This window comes from Papaver somniferum, chromosome 8, assembly GCF_003573695.1.
Source record: "Papaver somniferum cultivar HN1 chromosome 8, ASM357369v1, whole genome shotgun sequence".
NCBI lineage: Eukaryota > Viridiplantae > Streptophyta > Magnoliopsida > Ranunculales > Papaveraceae > Papaver > Papaver somniferum.
Window position 1 is genome coordinate 92,296,262 of NC_039365.1, and position 24,380 is coordinate 92,320,641.

Here is a 24,380-nt window from a genome sequence, read left to right on the forward strand (position 1 = left end):
AACTGGTTGCGGAAATGTTTGTGCTAGATGTTTGGGGTAACTTGTTCGTCGACTATTTCTTTATGTTGTTATTGTCGCTATAATCCATTTACTACAACTATTACAATACCTGGATTATAGGTAGTATTCCTATGAGTTTGTTTAGACAAGGAACTTATAAAAGATTTTAAGACCATTAAAAATTGGGATCTTTTAAGTATGGTGTTTATAAAATGTGGGAATTAAGTGTTTGACCTTCCCCTCACTCTCTCTTACTCAAATGGCCTTTGACTTAAAACTCAATTTTATAAAAATTAACCCATTTTATTGAAATGACCCTTAAAAAATAAGGAGGGCCATTTGGATAAAGATGTTTGATGATGTTATCAAATGATAAATTATATCCTTTAAGGATATAAACGTCATACCAACTTAAACATAACATGTCTCACAAATCATTCGTAAGAATTCGACAAATTTTATATATTTGGAAAACTTTTTGAAAGAGCTACACAACGAGCGTAAATACAACTATCAAATTTTCATTTCATGAAATTTTTTATTCTCTAAAATTTTCTTCATATTTTGTAGTGTGCAGACAATATGCACACTAATTTTATGTGCAGGAAATATACACACTAATTTCTGTACATAATTTTTTAAAATTTCTTTATATTTTATAGTGTGCAGGTAATATGTACACTAATTTTATATGCAGGCAATATGCACACCGGTTATAATATTCCAGGGCCACCGGAATAATTTGCAAACTTTATTAAATAACTCTGGGACCAAAAGAGTAACACCCATAATTTCCAGGATCATAAAAATAAATTTCTCAAATAAAATTGTATATCTTTGCGTTTGGTGCTCAACTTTATCCAAATTTAAGCTTGGTCCCTGGTGGGTCCCAATCAAATAGAATGGCGTCCTCAATTAATTAACGATCATGAAATCTTTAGAGGGAGAAAGAAAAAAAATTACCCCATCTATTTCTAAAAACTAGGTTTGTTTGGTTTGTATAAAAATTAAGAAAATTAATCGTTGTAGTCATTTTTTATGTTTTTTCCTAATTTGTCCTTGGTCCACTCGTTTGATATTAGAGAGAAAGGGAGACAGAAGTGGTCCCTTTTTTATGTTAAGAGAAATAAAAAAGAGAGTAGAGGTCACTCAATAGATAACTAGTAAAATCATAACATTTCACTTTCCTTTTATGAAAACAAAACTACTTTTTTAGCATACCCAAATAAGAAAACCTGTCTATTTCCTAGGAACGGAAGGAATAAAAAAAACAGAGAAGACAAATGAGCAGCTAGGACAGACTTCCTTCGTAAGCTGGCTGGGCTTAACTTTTGTTTTTGCAACGGGAAGAAGCACACATTTTCTCAGCCAAATTTATTCAGTAGTTAGAACTAAGAACAAGAAGAACGCTTTTGGGGCTGGAGCCAGGGTCAGCGTAGCCCTTGTTCTACCCCTCCTAGTGATATTACGGATCTGTACTTCCATAAAACCTCTTTCAAGCTCTTCCTTGATCTGCTAGTTATGTTCACAATTAAAATAATGTTTTCCTACTTATTTCTATATCTTCTTAACATAGCTTTATACATTATTTTCTATGCCACTACAGTACAAACTTCGCTTTCCTTTCTTAACCCAACCCCAACACGTAGAACTGAAGGAGATCAACATTCCTGTCACAACTTGCAAGGTTTAATTGCGCCAACTGTTTTGTTTCTTGGCTTCAAATGCCGCTCCATCATTTAACATGTCTTGGGCATCGGTTTCCATTCCAAGTTTTGAGAGCGCTAGCGCTTGCAAATAGAAAGCAGTGGGCCACTCATGCATGCACACCTGAGCTTGCATAGCATCTCGAAGAGCAAGTTCAGGCTGCCCATTCATTAAGTAAGAGAGTGCTCTCCTTGCAAAGACAGTAGCTGATGCAATGGGCATCATCACAACTAACTGTATTTTGCAAAAGAGGTACAACTCATCAAATTTAACAAGACGTAAGGAGATGAGATTTTGAGAAATCGCTTTTAGTATAAAAAAGAACCCGATGATCTAAAGTAAGACTATACCTTTGAGTAATAATCTATGGCGTTTTTAAAATCCTTGTCTCTAAACGCAATGTCCCCAAATTTCTTTGTATTCAACATCTCTTGCACTTGCTGTGTCCATTCTTGAAATGAAAGCTTCATAACAGCACCACAATGTCAGAAAATAACAACCAAATATAAATTACAGACCGTGCAATTACTAAAAAGAGAAATCTCAATAACACTTTAATAAGGAATAATAAAACAAGAATACTACTAGATGAAAAAGGCGTGAAAGGAAACTAATTATGTGGCACAAATAAAGGGTGTAGAAGATAGCCAGAGGAAGTGTTGTTTTACCTCATTCTCTGCTCCCTCTTCATCCCTATAACCTGTTTTAAGTAGGATATCATGCACAGCAGTAAGATCCATTCTTGCACAAGCTTTTCCAAGAGGAGAAAGCACTGCCGGTGTGGGGGCTGCAACTTTTTGCAGACCCATTAGACTAAGCGCTGCCACCTAGCAAGCCCAATGCAACCAAAATCAGATACAAAATTTAAGTTTCATAATATGGAGCCTACAAGCTTCTCACACCAGAATGATAAGGATTTCAGCAACTAGTTTGGATTGCACTGCAATATGGATTCCAAATAGCAGTGCTCAGATTTGTGAAATCAAAAACATTAGGTGCCACTCTAGTAAAGCCACTAGGAGTTAAAATCCCCGACCTGATGAGGAACCTAACCTACACCTTGACTTCTAAAAACTAACAATTAAAAGCTGACTAATAGTGTTCATTGAGAATAGAATGCACAACCTAACATTGAAACTAATCCAGTCTTACTTCTAACAGCTACTAACTTATAAAATACCAATAAAGCCCATTATTAATATCAAAGTACTGAAGTTAATTACCTCTGTCTGCTTTTGAAGGGGAGCTACCGCTGAAACGAGAAATTTAGTATTTGGTCTATCTCTAGCCTCAGATTGAAGACACTTCGAAGCGAGTTCGACCAATTTGGTAGCATCCTCATTAGCGTACTGCCCCTCCAGTGACGAATCCATCACGACCAATACATTCTTTCCCCTTATCAAGTTTAAGGCCTGAAGCAACCAGGATAGAAGTATCACACGGTAAATATCATAAAGCAAGGTACCCATTTGTTTCTAGGTAGCGAGATTGTGTCATAAGAACTCAAACAATTTTATAGTGGAAAAAGCAACTGCAGTAAATTTGAACAACTTCAGTACTACTCCTAATTTTGCACATGTTTAGCAAATGCTCGATTGTACATTTATTACCAAATACCAACCAAAGTGCAAGAAGTGTAAAACTTATAGTACACCTCCAAAATAATTCAAAAAAACGGAGTTTGATGTATGATTTCATGAACGTCCATGATTTGATCACATTTAAAAACGGAGTTTGATATGACTGGAGAAACAGATTCTCCGGAAAAACAAAGGTATAAGAGGCTCCCTAAAAAACAGAAGAATGGTACACTGAGCGATTATACTATCAAGCAGCATATCTTACATGGCTAGGAGGGATATGCTTCCCACTCAACAGATCCAAAAGAACAGTTCCATAACTATATATCACGCTTTCTGGGATGACCCTTCCTGCAAAATTTAACATCAAAATCAAGTCAAAATAAATAAAAAAATCCAAAGAAAAAATCAGGAAAAATGCAGAGTACTGAACAAATATAACTGGATATAACTAACACTGATATATCTAACTGTTTAGGTAGCACTTTTAGAAAGTAAGATGAATTATGAAACTAATTACTGAGTTTCTTTAGGTTGGATAAACACAATAATACACCTCATGAGTCATGACCCTGTAACTTTGAGCCTGGTAAAAGAGATTCACATTCAAGGGGAGTAAGATCGTAGAGAACTAGAGATCATATGCACATTTCAAACATCCATAGATAAAATCTTCGCCCTAACACAAGACGTTGCCTTAACTACCCTTTTGCATATGCTACCTTTGTCTCATCAGTCACCCATTTCAGTTGAGGAGGAAACTGATCAAACGGAACAGTTTCCAATCCCTATATTGCAGAAATGTGTCCAGACATCTTCACTCACTACCCGAAATGTCTGCACCTTTTCACACAAATCACACTCCAGCGACTACCCTATATACATATCTTGACACATGGATCTTTCCTGACATCAAGTAACGGAACCAACTGTTGCATGCTAGTGAAATATAATTCTAACTTTTTTTCCTCACTAAATGAACCTTTCACATAGCAAAAGTACCTATACAGCCGTCTAATGGCACCTCACATTCAAAAAATGACCTACTGCCTGTTAATAAAAAATGACTTCTCGTGCCTCATCATTCAAAAGTCAGAACCTGGTAAATCTTGAAATTGCTAATCAGATAAGTCTCAAAAGAAAGGGTGAATTGAAGTCAAATTATACAATATTTACACAACGATAATGAAAGCAACAACGAGGGCGTCAATGACGCGTCATCATTATCAAATCAGTATCTCACACATTTTTTACCGACTCAATCACTATATAAACTTTATGCACAGTAAAAGAACCAACACAACCACCTGACGACACACCTCGCATCTAGAAAATGACCTATATGAACAAAAAACATTGACTTCTTGTGCCCTCATCACTCAGAAGTTAGAACCTAGTAACTCTTGAGATTTTTAATCAGACCTCAAAAGGAATGGTGAATTGAAAGTCAAATCAGATATTTAGTTGGACAAAGTTAATGAAACAATGAAATCACATAAGCGGCTAAGACAACTACATAAAATAATTATAAAATCAGTATCTCAAACTCTAAGAACTGATATTCACGGCAATAAAAAGGGCAAAAAGAACATGTCAACCATGAAAAAAACCTCATATTACACATTCATGTCAAATTGGCATTTAACCGAGATGTCTAGACCAATGCAATATAAGACTAGAAAAGAACTGAACCAGGCAATATGCTTTCACAAGAAAATTATCCAGCACTCATAAATGCAAGCAGGGAGTCGTCAAATGCACCAACCAGGCCTCAATGAAAAACTAATTTCCTAGCATTTCATATTTGTGAATGAAGACATTATTAAAAATTTCTTGTTCTGGATTTTCTTCATGTCATAAACTTACTCACCTGTCCGTAAAAACTCTGGTGGAGTATAAGCGAGATTTGTACTATAGCTTTTCCCATCTCGACTATTTTTCATCAGGCCAAAGCTAGATAGACGAGGATCACCATCCTGGCACAGATACACATTTATTTTTTACTAAAAATTATAACCTGATACATAAGGAACATATAACAGGACAACCAAAAGAATATTCCTGCAATTGTAACTTTTGAACCAACACTGGGATTTGGGGACAACCTATGTAACTGGCAAATAAAGAATGAACTTAAGCAAATCAAGCACAACGATATGTTGCAATAAAACATCATAAAAACAAAATTTGCATTATACTTTAAGCTTCCAACTACATGAAGTTAATGAGTGTTTTGTTCAACACAATTAGCTATCTTGACTGCTGCCGTTCCCTAAGAAACTATCTTACATTGATCATAGAACCTCTTTTAACCATGTTACCAATTCTTGAAACTTCAATAAGATCGAGTCTAGAAATTTGAAAATGTGATACATATGTAAGTTAGTGTACCAATAACACCATATTTAGTTCCAGGTTCGAGTTTATTAAGGCTCGGACTCTTTAACAGTAATCTTAACAACTAAAGGTGTATCATACGGGAGATGGTTATACTTCTTATATCAGCGAGATGACCAGATGGGATATATTCAAAAGACTAACAATGTTATTAGTGTATACCTCATCAAAAAGAACTCTGTATGCATTCAAATCATGATATATCTTCCGATTCTCAGTATTGCAATGATCAAGTGCCTGTGCAATATAATTCACAACTCTCAATCGCATTTCCCATGGCAATGGCTGCTTATCCCCTGTATAACAAAGACCCATGAGTCCCATACGGAAGGAATGCATAAAAGAAACTGAATTAAATCATCACCTTTTGGTATATAAAGTTGATTTTCATTAAAAAGGTGAACAAACACCCAAAAGCAAACCCTAGTAGTTAGCAAGATAAAGATTAGAAAATCTACAAAAAAAAAAAACACATCAGAAATCTGAATTCAACTGTTATTTTTTACTTTTCAGACATGTTCAATGAATGTGAATCTCAGACATCAATATCATGAAATTCACTGACACCAATTTGCCTATTTCCAACTACATGGAGATCCAAAAACGAATCCCAACCCAAAAATCATCTATAATCCCACTTCAACAAAGTCAAACTAAAAACTCAGAAAAGCTATACCAATAAACCCTAGTAGTTTGCAAGATAAAAATTTCCTTACAGTGAAAGAGATGTTTAGAAAGAGTATCATTAGGCATGAACTCAGCAACTAATAGCCGTTCTTCTCCTTCGCCACAACATCCAATCAAATTCATTAATCTCTTATGCCGTAATTTTCCAACCCCAGAAGCTTCAGCCTATTAATATAAACCACAATAACTACAACATTTAGCTCAGATTTTTGTTACCAAAAATGAAGTTGCCATAACAAGGTTAAAGAAGTATACTTACAATGAATTGTTGAGAATCAGGCCAAGATAATCTAGAGAAACGTTTAACAGCAACGAATCTACCATTATCAAGTTTAGCTTTGTAAACAACATTTGGAGCTTTTTCACCACTTTCTGATACAATTTTATCACTGCTAAATCCATTAGTTGCTAGTTTAAGTTCAGATAAACTATATTCTTTAAACACAGGAACAACTTGATTTATATCATCCTGATCTCGATGTTCTCCTCCATTAAGTAGATCCAGTTTTTCACCTTCTACTAACTCTTCATCTTGTAATGCTTGTATATTACTTGTTCGGGACTGTATGCAGCCCATTTTTCCTCAACATCCAATAACTCAGAACCAGCTATCTATATCTATCTAGATTTATGTCTCTAGGTCGTCTGAAACCCTAACTAGTTCGCCAATAACGTTGTAGCTGTAATTATTGTAAGAGTAAGTTCCAAAGTTTCTAGGCGGCAAAATTCTAGAAAGTTATTTGAGTGAGAAATGTTATAATTTAGACTTTGGAAAGACAACTGATGATGATGGAAATAGTTTTTGTTGAGGTGCGGTAGTAATGCTTCTCGGACAAACCGGCCAACTAGACTGAAACATAGAACTGAGGTAGGTCCACTCCACTGGGTTGAGAGCAAGGTTTGGCCGTGAGCCCGTGACCGGTATGATGCGTTTTGAATGATGTGATCACGGCGTGGTTTTACATTTAGAAGAAAAAAAACGTTTTTTGATCGCGTGTTTTGTTGTAATAATGGAACAAGTCTTACGGTGGAATCCATCCATCTTCCATCTTCCACACCACCTCGTCACTTGGAACCGTGGATGGAAGCGCAAGTGTAATGGTGGTATAGTGAAAACGCTATTCTTAATAACACTAAAAAAACGCTATTAAGTATAGCACTAAAAAAACATTATTAAGAATAGCACTTTTCAGCCGTTAGATTTCAACAACTCATTTTAAATCTACGGATAAAAAAAACATGTTATTCTTAATAGCACTGAGTGCTATTCTTACTAGCGTTTCTTGTCTTCTACTGCGATATTTTTATTGGCGTTCACATGGATTCCACGGACCCTTCCACGAAACCGTGGAACTCTGCTTGGATTTTCTGTGAAAGACCCCAACTTGGAAGCCACTAAACTCGACATTCCATAGTTTTTCCACACTTGAAATAGGTTGGATTCCACCATAAGACTTGCTCCAACAGTTGAATAGAAAAATAATTGGGATTTGAGATTTCCATCTAACTAACGGTTCTAAAACGTGTGTGAAAATAGCGCAACGGTTCTAAGTAGTAACGTTAAAACATTTGCCCACCACTTTATTTATGAGTTTAGTAACCTGTCATTTTGAGGCGATACGCAAGATTATGAAAATGTGAATTCCGTATACAACTTTTTGTTTGAGTGGAAAAGGAAAAATTACATTAAGAATTAACACTCATCAAGATAATGAATACTAAAACTATAAAAAGAAAAAAAACAGAAACTAGCTGCATGTGGCTAGTAACAGCTTCCCAATTACATAAAAGAAAAACTATCAAAAAAAATAACTTAAATTGTGAGGACCAATTATTCATTTTGTATTTGACTGAAACGATAAGCTGGAATATGGTTCTCTTCTTATTTTATATAGCCTACAGCAGTGATCTGTCCATATCGTCCACCAAATTGTAAACGGTAAAATCCCTCGTATCTTCTTTATCATACTTTTGCTCCTCTTATTATATATTTCATACATATTATTCGTAATGTTCTCTGTAAATACTCATCTGGATCCAAAATATTTAGAAAATATCGCCAAATATTCCTTGTTTCATTAAATAAATGGTCTCAAGTTTCTTGATCTTTTAGGATATAAAAGGCATTGATCTGAATTATCCCAACAACTCTAAGTAGCTTACCTAAAGTAGGCGTACCTGTGTGACAGAGTGTCTAAACTAGAAAAACAACAATAGAGGAATTTTTAGATTCCAAATTTGTCTGTGAGGAAAAGAAACGAAACCATCCAACTCCAAAAAATTATAAAAATTTGCCACATAAAATTCTTGTCCAAATCCCCATCTTCTAGCATCAATTTTGGAACTGTTTTAAACTGAGATAAATCTTCTAATAGTTGTAGTAAATCATCCACCTCCATAATTTCAAACTCATCTGTATTTGTCTTTAATTTAAAATTCCAATACCCCTAAATCTAAGCACATCTTTGACATTAATTTTTTTTTGCATTTTGAAACGTTGTAAATGGATGGGAACCTATCTTTAAGAACATTCCATAATCCACTTATCAGTCCAAAAACATACTGTTAGAGCATTGCCCGTTCGAACTCACAAGTGTTGCTATCTCAAGCTTGTTGTTAACTTTATTTGATCAAAATTATATCTTGATTCTAGTCTACATTTGGTCAGGTCTCCTATTAGGATATAAGTATGTAGTTGAGAATCGAATATCACTGCATTCTATCGCTTGAAGGCGAAGATCAACAGGAGCTTTGGAGAACTTCAACATCAAAAGGTAAGTGAAGACTGAACCACCTATTTCTCAAGTTTTCACCTTTCTATCTATGAGACATTGTCACATGACTAAATTAGACAATACATGCATAGTAGAAATTTTGAGTCAAGTTTATCTTGAATATCATTCTCAAAAAATGACTAATTAAGCTTAAGAACATTTATTCATACTTGATGAATTTGGTTAAGAACAATTTATTATTCATGACTTAAATTATGATTCAAGATCTAATCAATTGAAAATAGCCTGGAACAGTGAAATGTGTCATTGATGTTATTCGGGAATGTTTAGAATTGATTACTAGAGAGGTATAGAACTAATATTAATCTAGATACAGGAAAATATGCATACCAGTTCACATACCGGGAGAACTGTTATAAGTCAGGAGTCGTAGTACATGTACCCAGTACACGTAGCATCGTAGCTATAGTTCGGCAACGACTTTTTTGTACGCATACCTGGTATCCATACCACGTAAAGTATGTGACTCGTGAACCAGGAAAGGTACGCATACCTAGTATGAAAACTGGAAAAGATCTGTTGGTTTTAAAACCGAAAAGGTACGCATACCTAGTATGTAAACCATAAAAGATCTGTGAGTTCCTGAACTCGTTTTTGTCTTAAGGGAACAATACCCTATACACGTACTATGACAAAAATATTCACGAACAGGTACAGTACACGTACTTACCTTGTCGAATATTTTCAGATGCATCCGAATTATTTCTATGATATGATCAGCATTTGAACAACTCTCTAAAAAAACTATTTAGACATTTTTGATCATATATGTGACTCAATAAAAGTATTAAAATGTTATATGAAAATGGTTAAGCATATAGTTCTTTTGGCTAGTTTCGGTTAACCTTTCATGAACAAGTCATTGTACACGGTTCGGTTATGGTCCATCCTAACCAGAGTGTATATTATGCTATGTTAATCTCAAAGTCAAGTTTTTCATCTAACGGTAATTATTGATTGCTTGGATCCAAAGCTACCTCAGCTTAAATCTAAAGCAACCTTGACCTTGAAAGTATATATAAAAAGAACCTCAAACAACTGGGATTTTTGAATCCCTGACACTTTCTTGTGTGTACTAGTTACAAACTAAGGTATTCCTCTTCTTTAAACCCTTCTAGGGTTTAGCGAATAAAAAGACTTCACCTAGGGATTCGTGAATCCATGTCCAACTATCTTTATCTTAGTAGTTCGTGGATCCTGATCTTGTTTTGATTGTTGAGCTTTCTCCAACAAACAATATAGATAGAAATCACAAAGTATCTTCGTCTCAGACTTTGTGATTCCACAAGTTTCAACTTGTGAGGTGAATAATAATCTAGGCTGCTTTTCGGGAGTCATAAGACCGGATTTTGAGGTTTACTAGACTTTGTCTATTGCAATCGATTTCCTACCTCACCTTGATTTACTAGCTAAGGGAATCAATTGCGCGGAGTCCTGCTGGGATTCAAGAGGCGTAAGGAGCGCGACTGTAACTGAATTACTGTGACGGTTTAATTCGGTCTCAACTACATTCCAGTTCGAAGTTTTGATAGTAGGCTAGTGTCTATAGCGGCTTAATACACTTTGGTGTTCAAATCTGGACAAGGTCCCAGAGTTTTTCTGCATCTGTGGTTTCCTCGTTAACAAAATTTCAGGTGTATGTGTTATTTATTTTTCCGTATTATATTTTTTTTATCTTTATAATTGAACTATCACAGGTTGTACGTAAATCAATCAAAGTATATATATCCGTTCTTGTTTGTTAGATACGACTTGATTGATTCTTGGATATCGATCTTTGGAATCGTTCAAATACTCTCATGGTATAATCAGGTTCACGGACTTGTCTCTGTTAACATTATGATTGTGAGAGAAAGATATATAAGCTCTTCATATAATTCCTGATTGAGATTCATTAAGTTGAACTCTCGGAATTGTATTCGAGTTTAGTCCATATAGGTTTCCTAGAAAAATATTTGTGGTGTATTTTGGTACCCCCACGTTTTCACATACACTCACGCCATTATACACAATAAGTGAAATGTTAGAGTTAAAATAGTCTCTTGATTTTAGTATTCCAATTCAAAGGCTATGATCGATAAATGTTATAAGGAATAAAAGAAGAAGGATTACATCCAAGATTTTATTGGATTATCTGCCGCCACAAACCTTTCTCTACACTATATTTCCAAATTCACTTATAGTGAAGAGATTTATTGACTAACTTTAACTTCTTAATATCGATGCTACCTTTGGATTTAGAAAGTACAACTTTATACAAAACCACCAAACTTCTTTTTTTAGTAGAAGATGAAGATCCCCATAGAAATTGCGCATTATCTTTTCAATTTTTTGACCGCAGAAGACGAAATTTGAAACAAAGATAAAAACTAGATAGGCATGCTTGCAAGTACATTATTATTTAGAATAAGTCTTTGGATTTATGTAAGACAATTTTTTCTTTATGTACTTAGCTTTTGTTGACACCTCTGAATCGGTTGACGGAAAATTTAACTAATTGATACCCAAAACTATCAACATAATCCAGATTGTGATGATTCTCCCAAATTCCAACCACTGCGTTCTTTTTGAATTTTACTTTTAGATCAGTGACTAACTGAAAAGCAAACAAAACATTCTTCAAAGTTGTGATCTGTTCGTGTGAGTCATCAATGAACACTATCAAGTCATCCATAATCTGAAGATGATTAATAATAATACCACTTGTAGCCGCTTTAAAACCTGGCAAAAGACCAATACAAGCCGTTTTTTAATCATCTTGGAAAGAATTTCAACAACCATAACAACACAAGAAAGGTGATCCTGGATCACCTTTCCTAATTTCTTTGTGACCTAATGAGTAAATTTGTGTCATGTTCACAGGGTATTCATTCCACGTACCTTGTAATTCTGAGTAACTAGTGAGTGGGTGTAACTAAGTTGAGTTGGGTGTATTAATCCTAGGGGTTCCTTCTCGAGTCTAGCACTGAGTTATGATTCTATTCTATCTGTTGATGTAACTGTTAAGGATTGGTCTATTAAAGGCTAATCATTCTTCTCTCCTGAATTATGTAATGAAAACCAAATTTGACTTTAATTGAAGTTTAGGCTCTGTTCATCAGAGAGAAGGTAGCTTTCCACCACTGTTATCCAAAATTCATCTTGTAGTTGTACTAGATACACTAGAATTGGTATCACACTCCATCCTGGAACCTGTAGCCATGGCCACCAAAGAAAAGCTTCAAGAGATTTCATCAACCATTTCTCAACACACCGATTCAGTTACTGAGATTAAATCTGAAATCCAGTCTTTGAGTACTAAGATGAACATTATCATTGGGTTACTTGAGGCTGCACCGAACTCGAACTCACCTCTAGATCCTTCTGCATCTGAGACTCCTCAAACGAATCTGGAAAATTCAATTGCAGGCTTTCAGAAGCTGGTTCACAATCTTTCTCATACTGAACATCGTAAGTTCTCTCATACTCCTAAAGTAGATTTTCCTCGATTCAATGGTACAAATCCCCGTGGTTGGGCTCTCAAATGTGTAAGATACTTCCAATTACATAATATTCATGATAATGAACGTGTTGATATTGCTGCTATTCACTTCGATTCTTCCGTAGATCCGTGGTTTCTAAATTACCAACAGGGTAAAGATTTCATTCCATGGGATACTTTTATTGAGGATTTATGTATTCGATTTGAGGATATTGCTCAGGACAATTATGTAGGTAGCTTCAATAAACTTTACCAGACCACCAGTGTTGAGGATTATTATGATCTTTCGGAACATTATAAAAGTTTCATGGTTGCTAACAATCCTTCTTTGCCTGAGAGTTTTTACATCTTGAGTTTCATTAGTGGGTTAAAAGAGGAGACCCGTACTATGGTGCAAATGTTTAAACCTGATAATACTGCAACAACTTTTTACTTGGATAGATTGCAGCAAGATTCTATGTATCACCAGCATAAATCAACTAAATCCTTCTCTAAACCATTTGCTCTCTCACCACTTTCTGTTTCCCAGCCACCATCTACTATCAAACCTTTTTTTCACTCCATCCTCCACATTTACTAAGCACGCTGCATCATCATCATCCCCCATTGTGACTCATCCTACTACACCCACTAAAACATCCCCATACAACTCTCTCCCTCCTGTTAAATGACTCACCGATGCACAGATGCAGGTTAGGAAATATAAAGGGCTTTGTTATGATTGTGATGAGTTTTACAGACAAGGGCATAGATGTAAAACTCAACAACTGTTTATGTTGATTGCTGATGAGGACCTTGAAGGACATGAATCATTAACAATTGAAGATGTCTCTGAAGACTCTCCTTCAACTCCTGATTCTCCCATCGAGATTTCTTTACATGCCTTGACAGGGAACGTTGCTCCTGACGCAATTAGAATTGTTGGTCATCTTAATAAGCACTCTGTCATTATCCTTATTGATACAGGCAGCACCCATAGTTTCATTGATGCTAATTTAACTTCAAAGTTGGGTGTACATGTTTCTCCAACTGGACAAATGCTTGTCACAGTTGCTAATGGAGATAACACTCTTAGTCAAGGTATCTTCCACAACCTACATTGGGATATACAAGGCCATCAATTCTCTGCACATTTATGAGTTCTTCCTCTTGGCGGTTGTGACATTGTTTTAGGAGCTGATTGGTTGCGCCAACTTGGTGATGTTACATTCAAATTCAGTCAATTGAGCATTTCATTTCTACATCAAGGCAGCCATATCACACTTCGGGGTATCACTTCTAAACCTTCTCTAAGCATGATTAGTGGTTCTTCATTGAAGAAGTTTATTAAGAGTAATACTCCACCCCTAATTGTCCAGTTTTTCTCTATTTATACAACTCCTATACTCCCACCTCCACCTGCAGTTTCTACACTATTAGGGACATTTGCAGATGTTTTTGCAGAACCTACTGGCCTTCCACCCTCTAGATCACTTGACCACAAGATTCCACTCAAACATGGGTCTAACCCCACTTCTCAAAGACCATATAAATGCCCCTTTATAGATAAGTCTGTCGTGGAGTCATTGGTCTCTGGAATGCTATCTAGTGGAGTGATCCAACCCAGCCATAGCCCATTTGCTTTTTTTATTCTCTTAGTCAAGAAGAAGGATGGTACTTAGCATTTTTGTGTCGATTATCGAAAGCTTAATGATATTACGGTCAAGGATAAATTTCCTATTCCTCTTATTGAAGAATTGTTGGATGAGTTGAATGGTTCTGTGATATTTTCCAAGATTGATCTTCGTTCTGGGTATTACCAAATTTCGGTTTATGCACCTAACATTCACAAGACTGCTTTTCGCACTCATCAAGGCCATTACGAGTTCAGAGTTATGCCATTCCGGCTTACTAACGCCCCTGCAACCTTTCAAGCACTCATGAATGAGGTGTTTCATCCATATCTCCGTAAGTTTATCCTTGTGTTTTTCGAAGACATCTTAGTCTACAGTCCATCCATTACAACACACATAGAATACCTTCAACTTACTTTATCCTTGTTAAGGAAGCATTCTTTATTCGCAAAGATGTTGAAATGCGCCTTTGCTCAGCCACAACTAGAATACCTTGGTCATATCATTACTTCCAATGGTGTTGCTGCTGACCCTAACAAGGTTTCTGCAATGGTTAATTGGCCACAACCTCATACACTGAAGCAACTCATAGGATTCTTAGGGCTTACCGGTTACTACAGAAAATTTATTAAGGATTATGGAAACATCTGCAAGCCACTGACTGATATGCTCAAAAAGGACTCTTTTTCTTGGAATGATGCTGCCACTCTTGCCACCATCAAGCAGGCCATGACATCTGCACCAGTTTTGGCCTTACCTGATTTTTCTCAACTCTTTACTCTAGAAACTGATGAATGTTCAAAGGGAGTTGGTGTTGTACTTATGCATAATAGTAAACCCATTGCATTCCTCAGCAAGCCATTGGGTCCTAAGGCACTGGCCTAATCTACCTATGAGAAAGAACTCTTGGCCATTGTTATGGCTGTTCAAAAGTGGAAACACTATTAAAGCAACCAACAGTTTATCATACATACAGACCCTCAAAGTTTGAAGTATTTACTGGATCAGAAATTGTCTACTGCTTTACAACAAAAATGGCTGGTCAAATTGATGGGTTTTGACTATGTTATCAAGTACAAAAAAGGGTTAGATAATAAGGCTGTTGATGCATTATCAAGACTACCAACTGCTTCTTCCTCAACATTGTCTTTATCTCAACCACAATGGATTCTAGACATTCATTCCAGCTATGAGTCGGAACCAACAACACAAAAACTTATTACTCAACTCATTGTCACTCCTAACCATAACAATTATTCTTATGTACAAGGCCTCTTAAGGTTCAATGGGAGACTATATATTGGCTCAGGTACTGAACTCAGATATTCTATATTACATTCATTACATGCCTCTGTTGTAGGAGGCCACTCTGGAATCAATGGTACTTACCACAGGGATGGAACATCCTTCTTTTGGACAAATATGAAGACTGATATCATTCAGCTTGTCACCACTTGTGATGTGTGCCAATGCAATAAGAGAGAAAACTCACTTCCAGGTGGTCTACTTCAACCCCTCTCTATACCTGACACTGCATGGCAACACATTTCTCTTGATTTTATAGAAGGGCTCCCAATGTCTTTTAGGAAGAATGTTATCTTAGTGGTTGTGGATAGACTGACTAAGTATAGTCACTTTATTACTCTTGGCCATCCCTTCACTGCTGTTACAGTTACTAAAGAGTTCCTTGCATATGTATTTAAGCTCCATGGCCTTCCTAGCTCCACTGTAAGTGACAGGGACAAAATCTTCATCAGCAATTTCTGGCAGGAACTATTCAAGACTTTAGGTACCACCTTGAAACTCAGTTCTGCTTACCATCCACAAACTGATGGCCAAACTGAAAGAACCAATGCTTGTGTTGAACAATACTTAAGGTGCATAACAATCTTTCACCCTAAACAATGGGTCCAGTGGTTAGCCTTAGCTGAATGGTGGTTTAAAACCAACTATCATTCCAGCTTGAAGATGTCTCCTTTTCAAGCCTTATATGGGTATGGTCCACCTCATTTGATCTTCCCTATTCCTACTGCTACATCGGTTTCCATTATAGACAATTACTTACAGGAGAGGGATCTTATGCTGCAATTACTTAAAGAAGAACTCTCAAAAGCACAGAGCAGGATGAAAGTCTTCGCAGATCAGAAGAGATCTGACAGGATATTTGCAGTTGGTGATCTAGTGTACTTGAAACTTCAGCCTTATAGGCAAACTTCAGTGGCTATAAGAAAGAATTTCAAGTTATCTTCCAAATACTTTGGCCCTTTTGAAGTTTTACAAAGAATCCGAGAGGTTGCTTATAAGCTGCAACTTCCTGTGGGGTCTAGGATACACCCAGTCTTTCATGTTTCACAACTGAAGAAGAAAATAGGCTTGTAATCAACTACTTCACCTCAGTTACCTTTGGTGGACCATGCATGCCAGTTTGTGATTGAACCTATAATTGTTCTAGATACTAGAATTACTGTCAGAGGATCTTCCCAGATTCCCCAAGTCTTAGTACAATGGTGCAATGCAGACCCAGCTGATTCAACATGGGAGGATGTTGCTCACATCAAAGCTCAATTTCCAGATTTCATCCTTGAGGACAAGGATTTCTAAATGGGAGAGGCAGTGTCATGTTCACAGGGTATTCATTCTACATACCTTGTAATTCTGAGTAACTAGTGAGTGGGTGTAACTAAGTTGAGTTGGGTGTATTAATCCTAGGGTTCCTTCTTGAGTCTAGCATTGAGTTATGATTCTATTTTAGCCGTTGATTTTAAGGATTGGTCTATTAAAGTCCAATCATTCTTCTCTCCTGAATAATGTAATGAAAACCAAATTTGACTTCAATTGAAGTTTAGGCTCTGTTCATCAGAGAGAAGGTAGCTTGCTTCCATTTTTATCCAAAATTCATCTTGTATTTGTACTATATACACTACAATTTGTTCATCATGGGTTTCTTAAAGTCCATGTAAAAAATAATAAGAATAAAAGTAAAGCAAACCCTAAGTTGCATAAAAATATCCAACTCTCCTTATTCATCTCTTCTTGTGTGTAAACTCACGATCAAAATTAATAGAATTTCTTTTGAATAGGTTTCCAAATTGTAGAAGTGCATGTGCTTGACCTGCGTTGAAAAAGTTACCAAAAGTACAAATTCTCACACCCAAAGTCTGGCTGTGAAACAAAATGTAAAACCAGGAAATTGTCTCGCAGGAAACCCGGACAATTATGGGAAACTGACAATAGAAGTTCTATGGAACCATATCTTCTAAAAGCAATTAACCCACTAACCCAATTAAGATCGATAAAAGTTAACCACCATCCCATGATAGCAATAACATTATTTCCTCACTGAACTTCTCCATTCCGTTCGAACTGTTAAATTCGGGAGGTAGACGATAGAGCACTAAGTAAAACGACTGGCGCTCTTATTATTCGTACGCAGCTTCCTTGAGTAAAATTGGGAAGTTCCCTTATCGAAATTGGTTGTTCCGAGTAATTTTGTGCTTCCACCCTTTTCGATAACCTTGAATCACATTAAATGTTCATAACTTCTTCATACAACATCAAAATGACATTATTGTTTTGCCGTTGGACTCGTCTTTTCGCTCTCTTCAAATGATGAGAATAAATTTTTTATTATAATGAGTTACACTTTCTTTTGGGTGATTCACCTAAAGATAGATACACAATATAAAAGTAACAATAATACAACGCAATTAGCATAAAAACTAGCAAATAAATGTAAGAAAACGATATTCAAACCATGCAAAATTATGCACTTATCATTTAATTGTATCCGATCTATTGATATGTGGGGAAATGACTAAGATTTTTGTCTTTATTTATGGAGAAAAGAGATCATCTAGCTTGAAATTTTCCCATTTTTCTTATGAGAAAATTAATTCATTGACCATAATGGGAACTGGTTCTTCCCTATCCAAATATTTTGGAATGATACTCGAAATAGAGGTCCAAGCATCTTTCCGGATTTGGGTATAGTTTTCGTTCCTGATTTTCCAAATAAGTTTATTTTTAATGGGAGGTAGGACTTTTGGATATTTGTCTAAATCCATGACAAATTGGTTTTTTTCGTCGAAAAGAAAGGATGAGAATTATGTAAGTATTTTGCTTTCAGAAGTTGCACCTAGAGATGACTTGGTTCCAGAATGAAACGACTTCTCGGTTTAGTTAGGATAACAATATTAAATAGTGAGGATCCTTGATTCATAAACCTCCATGTGACTTAGGTTTACATATGCTCGACCAAGCTTTTATGTATCCTCATATTTCTTTTGATTTATCTTTATTCCTCAAAAATCTCGCTGAGTCCTATCAAGTTGACGTCAAATGGATTTTGGGAGAGCAACGCATTGCATTTAGTAGACGAGGTATGATTGTAAAATAGACTGAATCAAGATAGTTTGCCAGCTTGAGAAAGTAGTTTATATTTCCAACTGAAATGACGAGGGTACAAAGTACACCACAATCTTTTCGATATCAACCTATGCTTCCTATTACTTGCGTGATCTAATATAGATAGAGACTGTCAATACAACTATAGGGGTCAACCCAAGTGTTTAGGGTTAACGCACAAGTGCAATTACTTTAATTATAACTGTTGGAGCATAGCTCGGTTGATCCCACCAAACGTTAGTATGTCAAGTTTGGTTGTCATATTTTAGTGAATCAAAACTAATTTAAAGAGTCGCTTGATTATTTACTAGAGTCAACTTCGTATAGGTTAGCTAGAAATTTACTAGGATATGAGACTTACAAGTATTACATGAAGACTTGAAGAATGTGAAGAAGTAATATTTGACTTGAACTGTTTCATTTCTAACGTATCTTTCAAGTCGTGCATATTGAAAACATAACTGTGAAGCTGTGAACGATTATATTCTAGTTAGACATAGTGTTAAGGAATTACAATACAAAGTATAACGTATATCTTTTGAACTTCGTATATAAGACATCGACATAATCGTATGAATGCTATAGTGAGTATGTGTATGAGTATGGGTGAAGATTTCATCCTAGGAAACAGTGTTTTACATTCGTTTAAAGGAAGTACAATTCATAAACTTGTTTTATGAATCGAAAGGGAAATCGCTAGGCTTATTGGTATTGTTATTCATTGCAAATCTTTGGATTGCCAATATGTGTGTTTAGTATAACCGCTCATAACTTGTTTATGTATCTTGGTAAAACTATTCAAAATGCCTGACTTTTGTATTGGTATGACTTTTATCAGTGAAACCGATTTAAGTAATCACCTGGGATGGTATGATCGATATTTGTAATTGGTGTGACCATTCCTAGTCATTGGGAGACCCTAGAACTTGGTTGGGACTAATCACAAGATGTGTAATCGATCCTTGTAGTAGGTTAATAAGTATTAGTAATTGGTGTGACCGATCCTATAACTTGTGCAACCGATCACAGGTAAGTACCATAAATAAGTGGTAACCGATCCTGGTACTTAGTTAACAATATTTTGGAAACTAATGTGACCGATCCTAGTATCCACTTGGAGGTAGAACCGAAACTTGTTTTGGTAGAACCGTTAAACCCATGAAGGGTGATTGAATGTTTTTGATCAATCACATAGTTCTTGGAAATCAGATGAACCAATTCTAAATTCGTTTGGAAGTGTGGCAAATCGGTTCCAAGATTGTAAATATGAAAAAGAATTTACAAAGTAAAGATGTCGACATACTTTTAACATGTGCAATAAATCTTATCTTTTATTGTTCAAAGATATTCCTTAATAACTAAAAGAGTATCCCGGATCGAAATAAATTGAGAATCTTTTAATTAAGGTTTTTAGTTTTATATGCTTTTAATTTCCACAATTAAAATGCATATCTTTAGAAAATAAAAATTGGTAATGTGCATTTACTAATTGGAGATTTTCTACTGATTTCGGTTAATATTTGAACAGAGCATTTCCAGGAATTATGAAAACCGAATTTGGAAATATATTACATATCTTGAGAATATTTTATGTTTTAGAAATTCGTTGGTGTCCAAACTTCCCTGGTCTATAAATATTGAAGTTTGCATTTCAAGCAAACTAATCCTCAGAGCCAGCAAAACTACCTAGTTGTGTTGTTACTGGTGGAGCCGTCTATTCGGAGAGGAAAGTACCCTAATTAGGTGAAATCTCTTACGACCGCTCGCTTTAAAGACTTCTTTGGGATTTAGAAGCTCTACGAGTACCGTTGGTGGGAAACTAGATAATTGCAATTTATTATTAGTTTTCGATTGATTTGATTGAATAACGGTGGTTGAACTTTGATTGCACCTAGTTTGTTTATGCTTGAGAATCTTCTCTTCTGATATAAGATTCACTCAAACTAGATCGAAGTTTCGACGAGGATCTTTATACTGTTTGTAGATCCAAAGACGTCTTGTGATAATCCATTGTTAACAGACTCCGTTCTGTGTGTGATTGATCACAAGAGATTCAAGTTAATTGTGTGTAGGTGTTTATTGAAGATCTAAGAATATTTTAAGACAAAGAAGATTGCTTGTTTGAGTTCATAATCTTTGGTGTGCACGAAACTTGATCGGCTGGGGATCCAACTATAATCGGTTTATCTTTGTGATTATCTTGATTGATTAGTTGAGTAGATCGGCATCAATATATTGTCTTTGTGACTAAGAGTATTGATTGAAAAATCTAGAGCCAACTACTTTGGTAGTTGTATTTTAGATAGATCTAAGAACCTGACAAATGAGTTTATTGGGATAAACGGAAGAGCCTTTTGTCAAACTCATATCACTTGTTTGAAAAGAGTTGTTACCGAACAAATTTGTTGTTCCTTTACTGTTTGGAATACGAACCAAAGGAATTGTTCCAAGTGCGTGACTTATTACAAGTTGGAGGCGCAGGGATAAAGACGGAACTAGGTGAACTATAGGTTTAGTTGCTTGGTCTCAACTATACGAATTTGGTTTAGATTTTGTATAGCGGATTAATCCTGGGAGTATTCAATTCTGGACAAGGTCCCAGGGTTTTTGTGCATTTGCGGTTTCCTCGTTAACAAAATCTTGATGTGTCTTTTACTTTTCTATTTCCGCAATTATAATAGTTTTATTATAATTAGAAGTAAAATACACAAATGGTAATTCCTAATTACTTGATAGCAATCCTATTGTGTTTGGTTAAGTCCGAACCTATTATCAAGTAATCATACTTCGTTGTTGTATTGTCTTGATATTGTATCCATAGTCAATCACACAAGTTATCTTGTTGTCTTATTGTCTCGATCTCTATTCATAGACAATCACACGAAGTGTGAACCGATTAGTTGTATTGTCTCGACTCAGTCTGTAGACAATCACTTTCGGAGAAAGGGCTTATAGGTAGAAAAGTTTTAGATTGAGGTATATTTGGGTACCCTCGTCTTTTCAGTAACATAAACAAATTATAATGTGGAAATAATGTAAAAGCACACAACAATAATATTTTGTTATCGAGGAAAGCGCAAATGCAGAAAAACCCCGGGAACTAGTCCAGTTTTGAAAACTCTCAGAATTAAGCCGCTATACAAAGGCACTACAAACTTCGTATAGTTGAGACCAAGTAAACTAAACTTAATTACCTAGTTTCCTCAGTATCCCCGTGCCTACAACTAACCTGGCCAATGCACGTGAATCCTAAGATAGAGTACACTATCTTCAGTTGCTTCAGCCTCTCTGAAGACTTCAAGCACTCAACCCTTTCAATCGTCTTCTAAACAGTAAAGAACTAATATGTTTGGTAACCACTCTCCAATTTCAGGAAATCAATCAGAGATATTTATGTTGAGTGTGACAAAGTATTTTCTGTTTAAAATCAATTAAACTCCTTTGTCGGGTCTAAATATTCCAATATTTGGAATACACAAGTTAACCAGATCGAGTCAAATAGAACTACCAGATTCGGATACTGAAGAGTACCACCAAATTAGATATAGTCGGATCACAGCCAATCAAGTTTGTGTACGAAGCAATTCACAAAGATATGAAACCAGTAAGAATTTTTTTTCTTATCTTCAATAGTCTTATGTACCTACACAATAACAAACTTGATTCTTGACTTATGATTGATCACACAAAGAACATAGTATGTTAACAATGGATGATCACAAGTCAACATTAATCCCTTGATCTAGTTTGAGTGACCTTGTGGCAGAAGACAAGGCTCTCAAGAATAATCAAACTAGGTGCACTCAAGAGTTAACAACCGTTAGTCAATCAAATCAATACTTGAAAACTAAAATAACAATGCAATTCTAGTTTCCCATCAACGATGCCAGTAGACGCTTCTTGATCCCAAAGAAGTCTTTAAACTAGCGGACGTAAGAGATTTTGCCTAATTAGGTTACTCTCCTCTCCAAGATAGTGTTACGAGAATAATACTAGTCGGCTATAGCAGAAACAACAAAGATGAAGTTTGCCTGGCTCAGGATATGTTTGTAAGAAGAACAAACTTCACTATTTATATACCAAGATAGTTTAGAGACCAAGGAATTTCCATAACCGGAAATATTTTTAAGATATGCAATAAAACACCTAAATTCGGTTTTACAAATTCCAACTAATATTCAACTATATAACCGAGATCTTCATTGACAACTCGATATTTGCTAGTACTACTAATATATAATTTCATAGATATGTTTTGATTGATGGTAAAACAAAACATATTAATTTCGAAAATCTCAAAAAGATTCTTAATTATTTCGGTTTGGAATCTCACCTTGAGTATCAAGGAATATCTTTGAACAATTAAGAAATAAAATTTCATTACATGTTCAAATTACTCATTATGTCGACACCTTCAAATTTCCTATTTTGCAAACCCAATTTCCAAATCACACAAATAGTAAAATGTACGCGACTTGATGAAATCGGTTTTTCCTATTAAGACCGGTTCTACTATGACTCCTAAAACAAGTTAGGATCGGTTCTACCTTGAATTCCTATAGGGATCAGCTCCACCTTGACTCCCAATATAAGCTAGGATCGGTTTTACCTTGATTCCCTAAATAGATTAGGATCGGTCCAACCTTAAGATCTTAAATGAAAACCGTACAATCAATCCTCTTGATTTCCTTTCGACTACGAAACAAGTTCGTACGTCTACTTCCTTAAAGTCATGTAATTAAACATAGTTTTCTGGATATGAAATCAACCCCATGTTCACTACACAATCTAGTAACGAGTTACAAAGATTATGTTGATGTCGCAATTACGAAGTCCAAAAGATAAGCATTATAATTCGTAATTTGATATAACAATATAAAGCACTTATCAGTATTGATATACTATACATTGACACTTTGATCGCAATATGATGATCAAGTATACTATACTAGAGTGTCGTATATATAACTTCGCATGTTATGTTTTCAATCAGATTGGACTTGAATGTTTACGATACCTAAAAGGAGACAAGTCAAGTCATGTATTACGAGCCTCAAGTAGAAGGATGATGTTATCTTTGATGTCGATATATCTTCGGAATCTTCAGGTCCTCAGAGTAATACTTGTATGTCTCAACATTTCTATGACTTCATAGTATAATCTAACGAAGTTAACTCTAGTAATCTAATCAAGCGACTTATGAGTTTTGATACTGAAATATGACAACCAACCTTGACATACCAACGCTTGATGGGTTCAACTAAGCAATGGTCTAACAATCTTCCCCGTTCTCAATTTTAGTGACAAAACAATATTATATATGGAGAATACGCGAACTAAATGATACAAATATTACATTACATAACATTATCTTAACTCATTCTTCATACGCTTGATTCCAAGTTTCAACAACACAATAATCTGCACATATTCAAAAATAAATGTTGTTGTTAACACATTTGAATAACAAAAGCTTTACTCCCCTAAACTAAAGCTAGGTAGATATTCAATCTGAACTTATTTGTTATTCCTCTTTTGTAGTATAAAATACTACACAACAAGATGATATGTTTCTCCCCATTAGTCTATGCTTTACTCTTCTGTTATATATATACTTTTCAGCACATATATCCTTTCTTAGTTATTATAAATCACCCGTATACTCCATATATTTCACCCTTTTTTTGTCGCAAAAATGACAAAGACATGAAAAATA

The 24,380-nt window shown here is 35.4% G+C and overlaps 1 protein-coding gene across 1 annotated transcript; it reads right to left on the minus strand.

The window, feature by feature from the left end:
* Nucleotides 1-1,353: 1,353 nt before the first annotated feature.
* LOC113302058 (serine/threonine-protein kinase BSK2-like) lies at nt 1,354-7,198 on the minus strand. Its single transcript, XM_026550902.1, has 9 exons — nt 6,631-7,198; nt 6,401-6,536; nt 5,847-5,980; nt 5,158-5,263; nt 3,553-3,638; nt 2,931-3,119; nt 2,376-2,534; nt 2,058-2,171; nt 1,354-1,941 (listed from the first exon to the last, which is right to left on the minus strand). Exons 1-9 carry the CDS (start codon nt 6,946-6,948, stop codon nt 1,690-1,692), a joined length of 1,494 nt encoding a protein of 497 aa, XP_026406687.1. The 5' UTR covers nt 6,949-7,198; the 3' UTR covers nt 1,354-1,689.
* Nucleotides 7,199-24,380: the final 17,182 nt, after the last annotated feature.

Coding starts and splice junctions, on each gene's coding strand:
- LOC113302058 (XM_026550902.1), bottom strand. CDS start 6,948: ATGGGCTGCATACAGTCCCGAACAAGTAATATACAAGCATTACAAGAT. Junction 2,172..2,375: donor AAGAGGGAGCAGAGAATGAG/GTAAAACAACAC, acceptor GCTGTTATGAAG/CTTTCATTTCAAGAATGGAC. Junction 1,942..2,057: donor CCATAGATTATTACTCAAAG/GTATAGTCTTAC, acceptor TGCAAAATACAG/TTAGTTGTGATGATGCCCAT.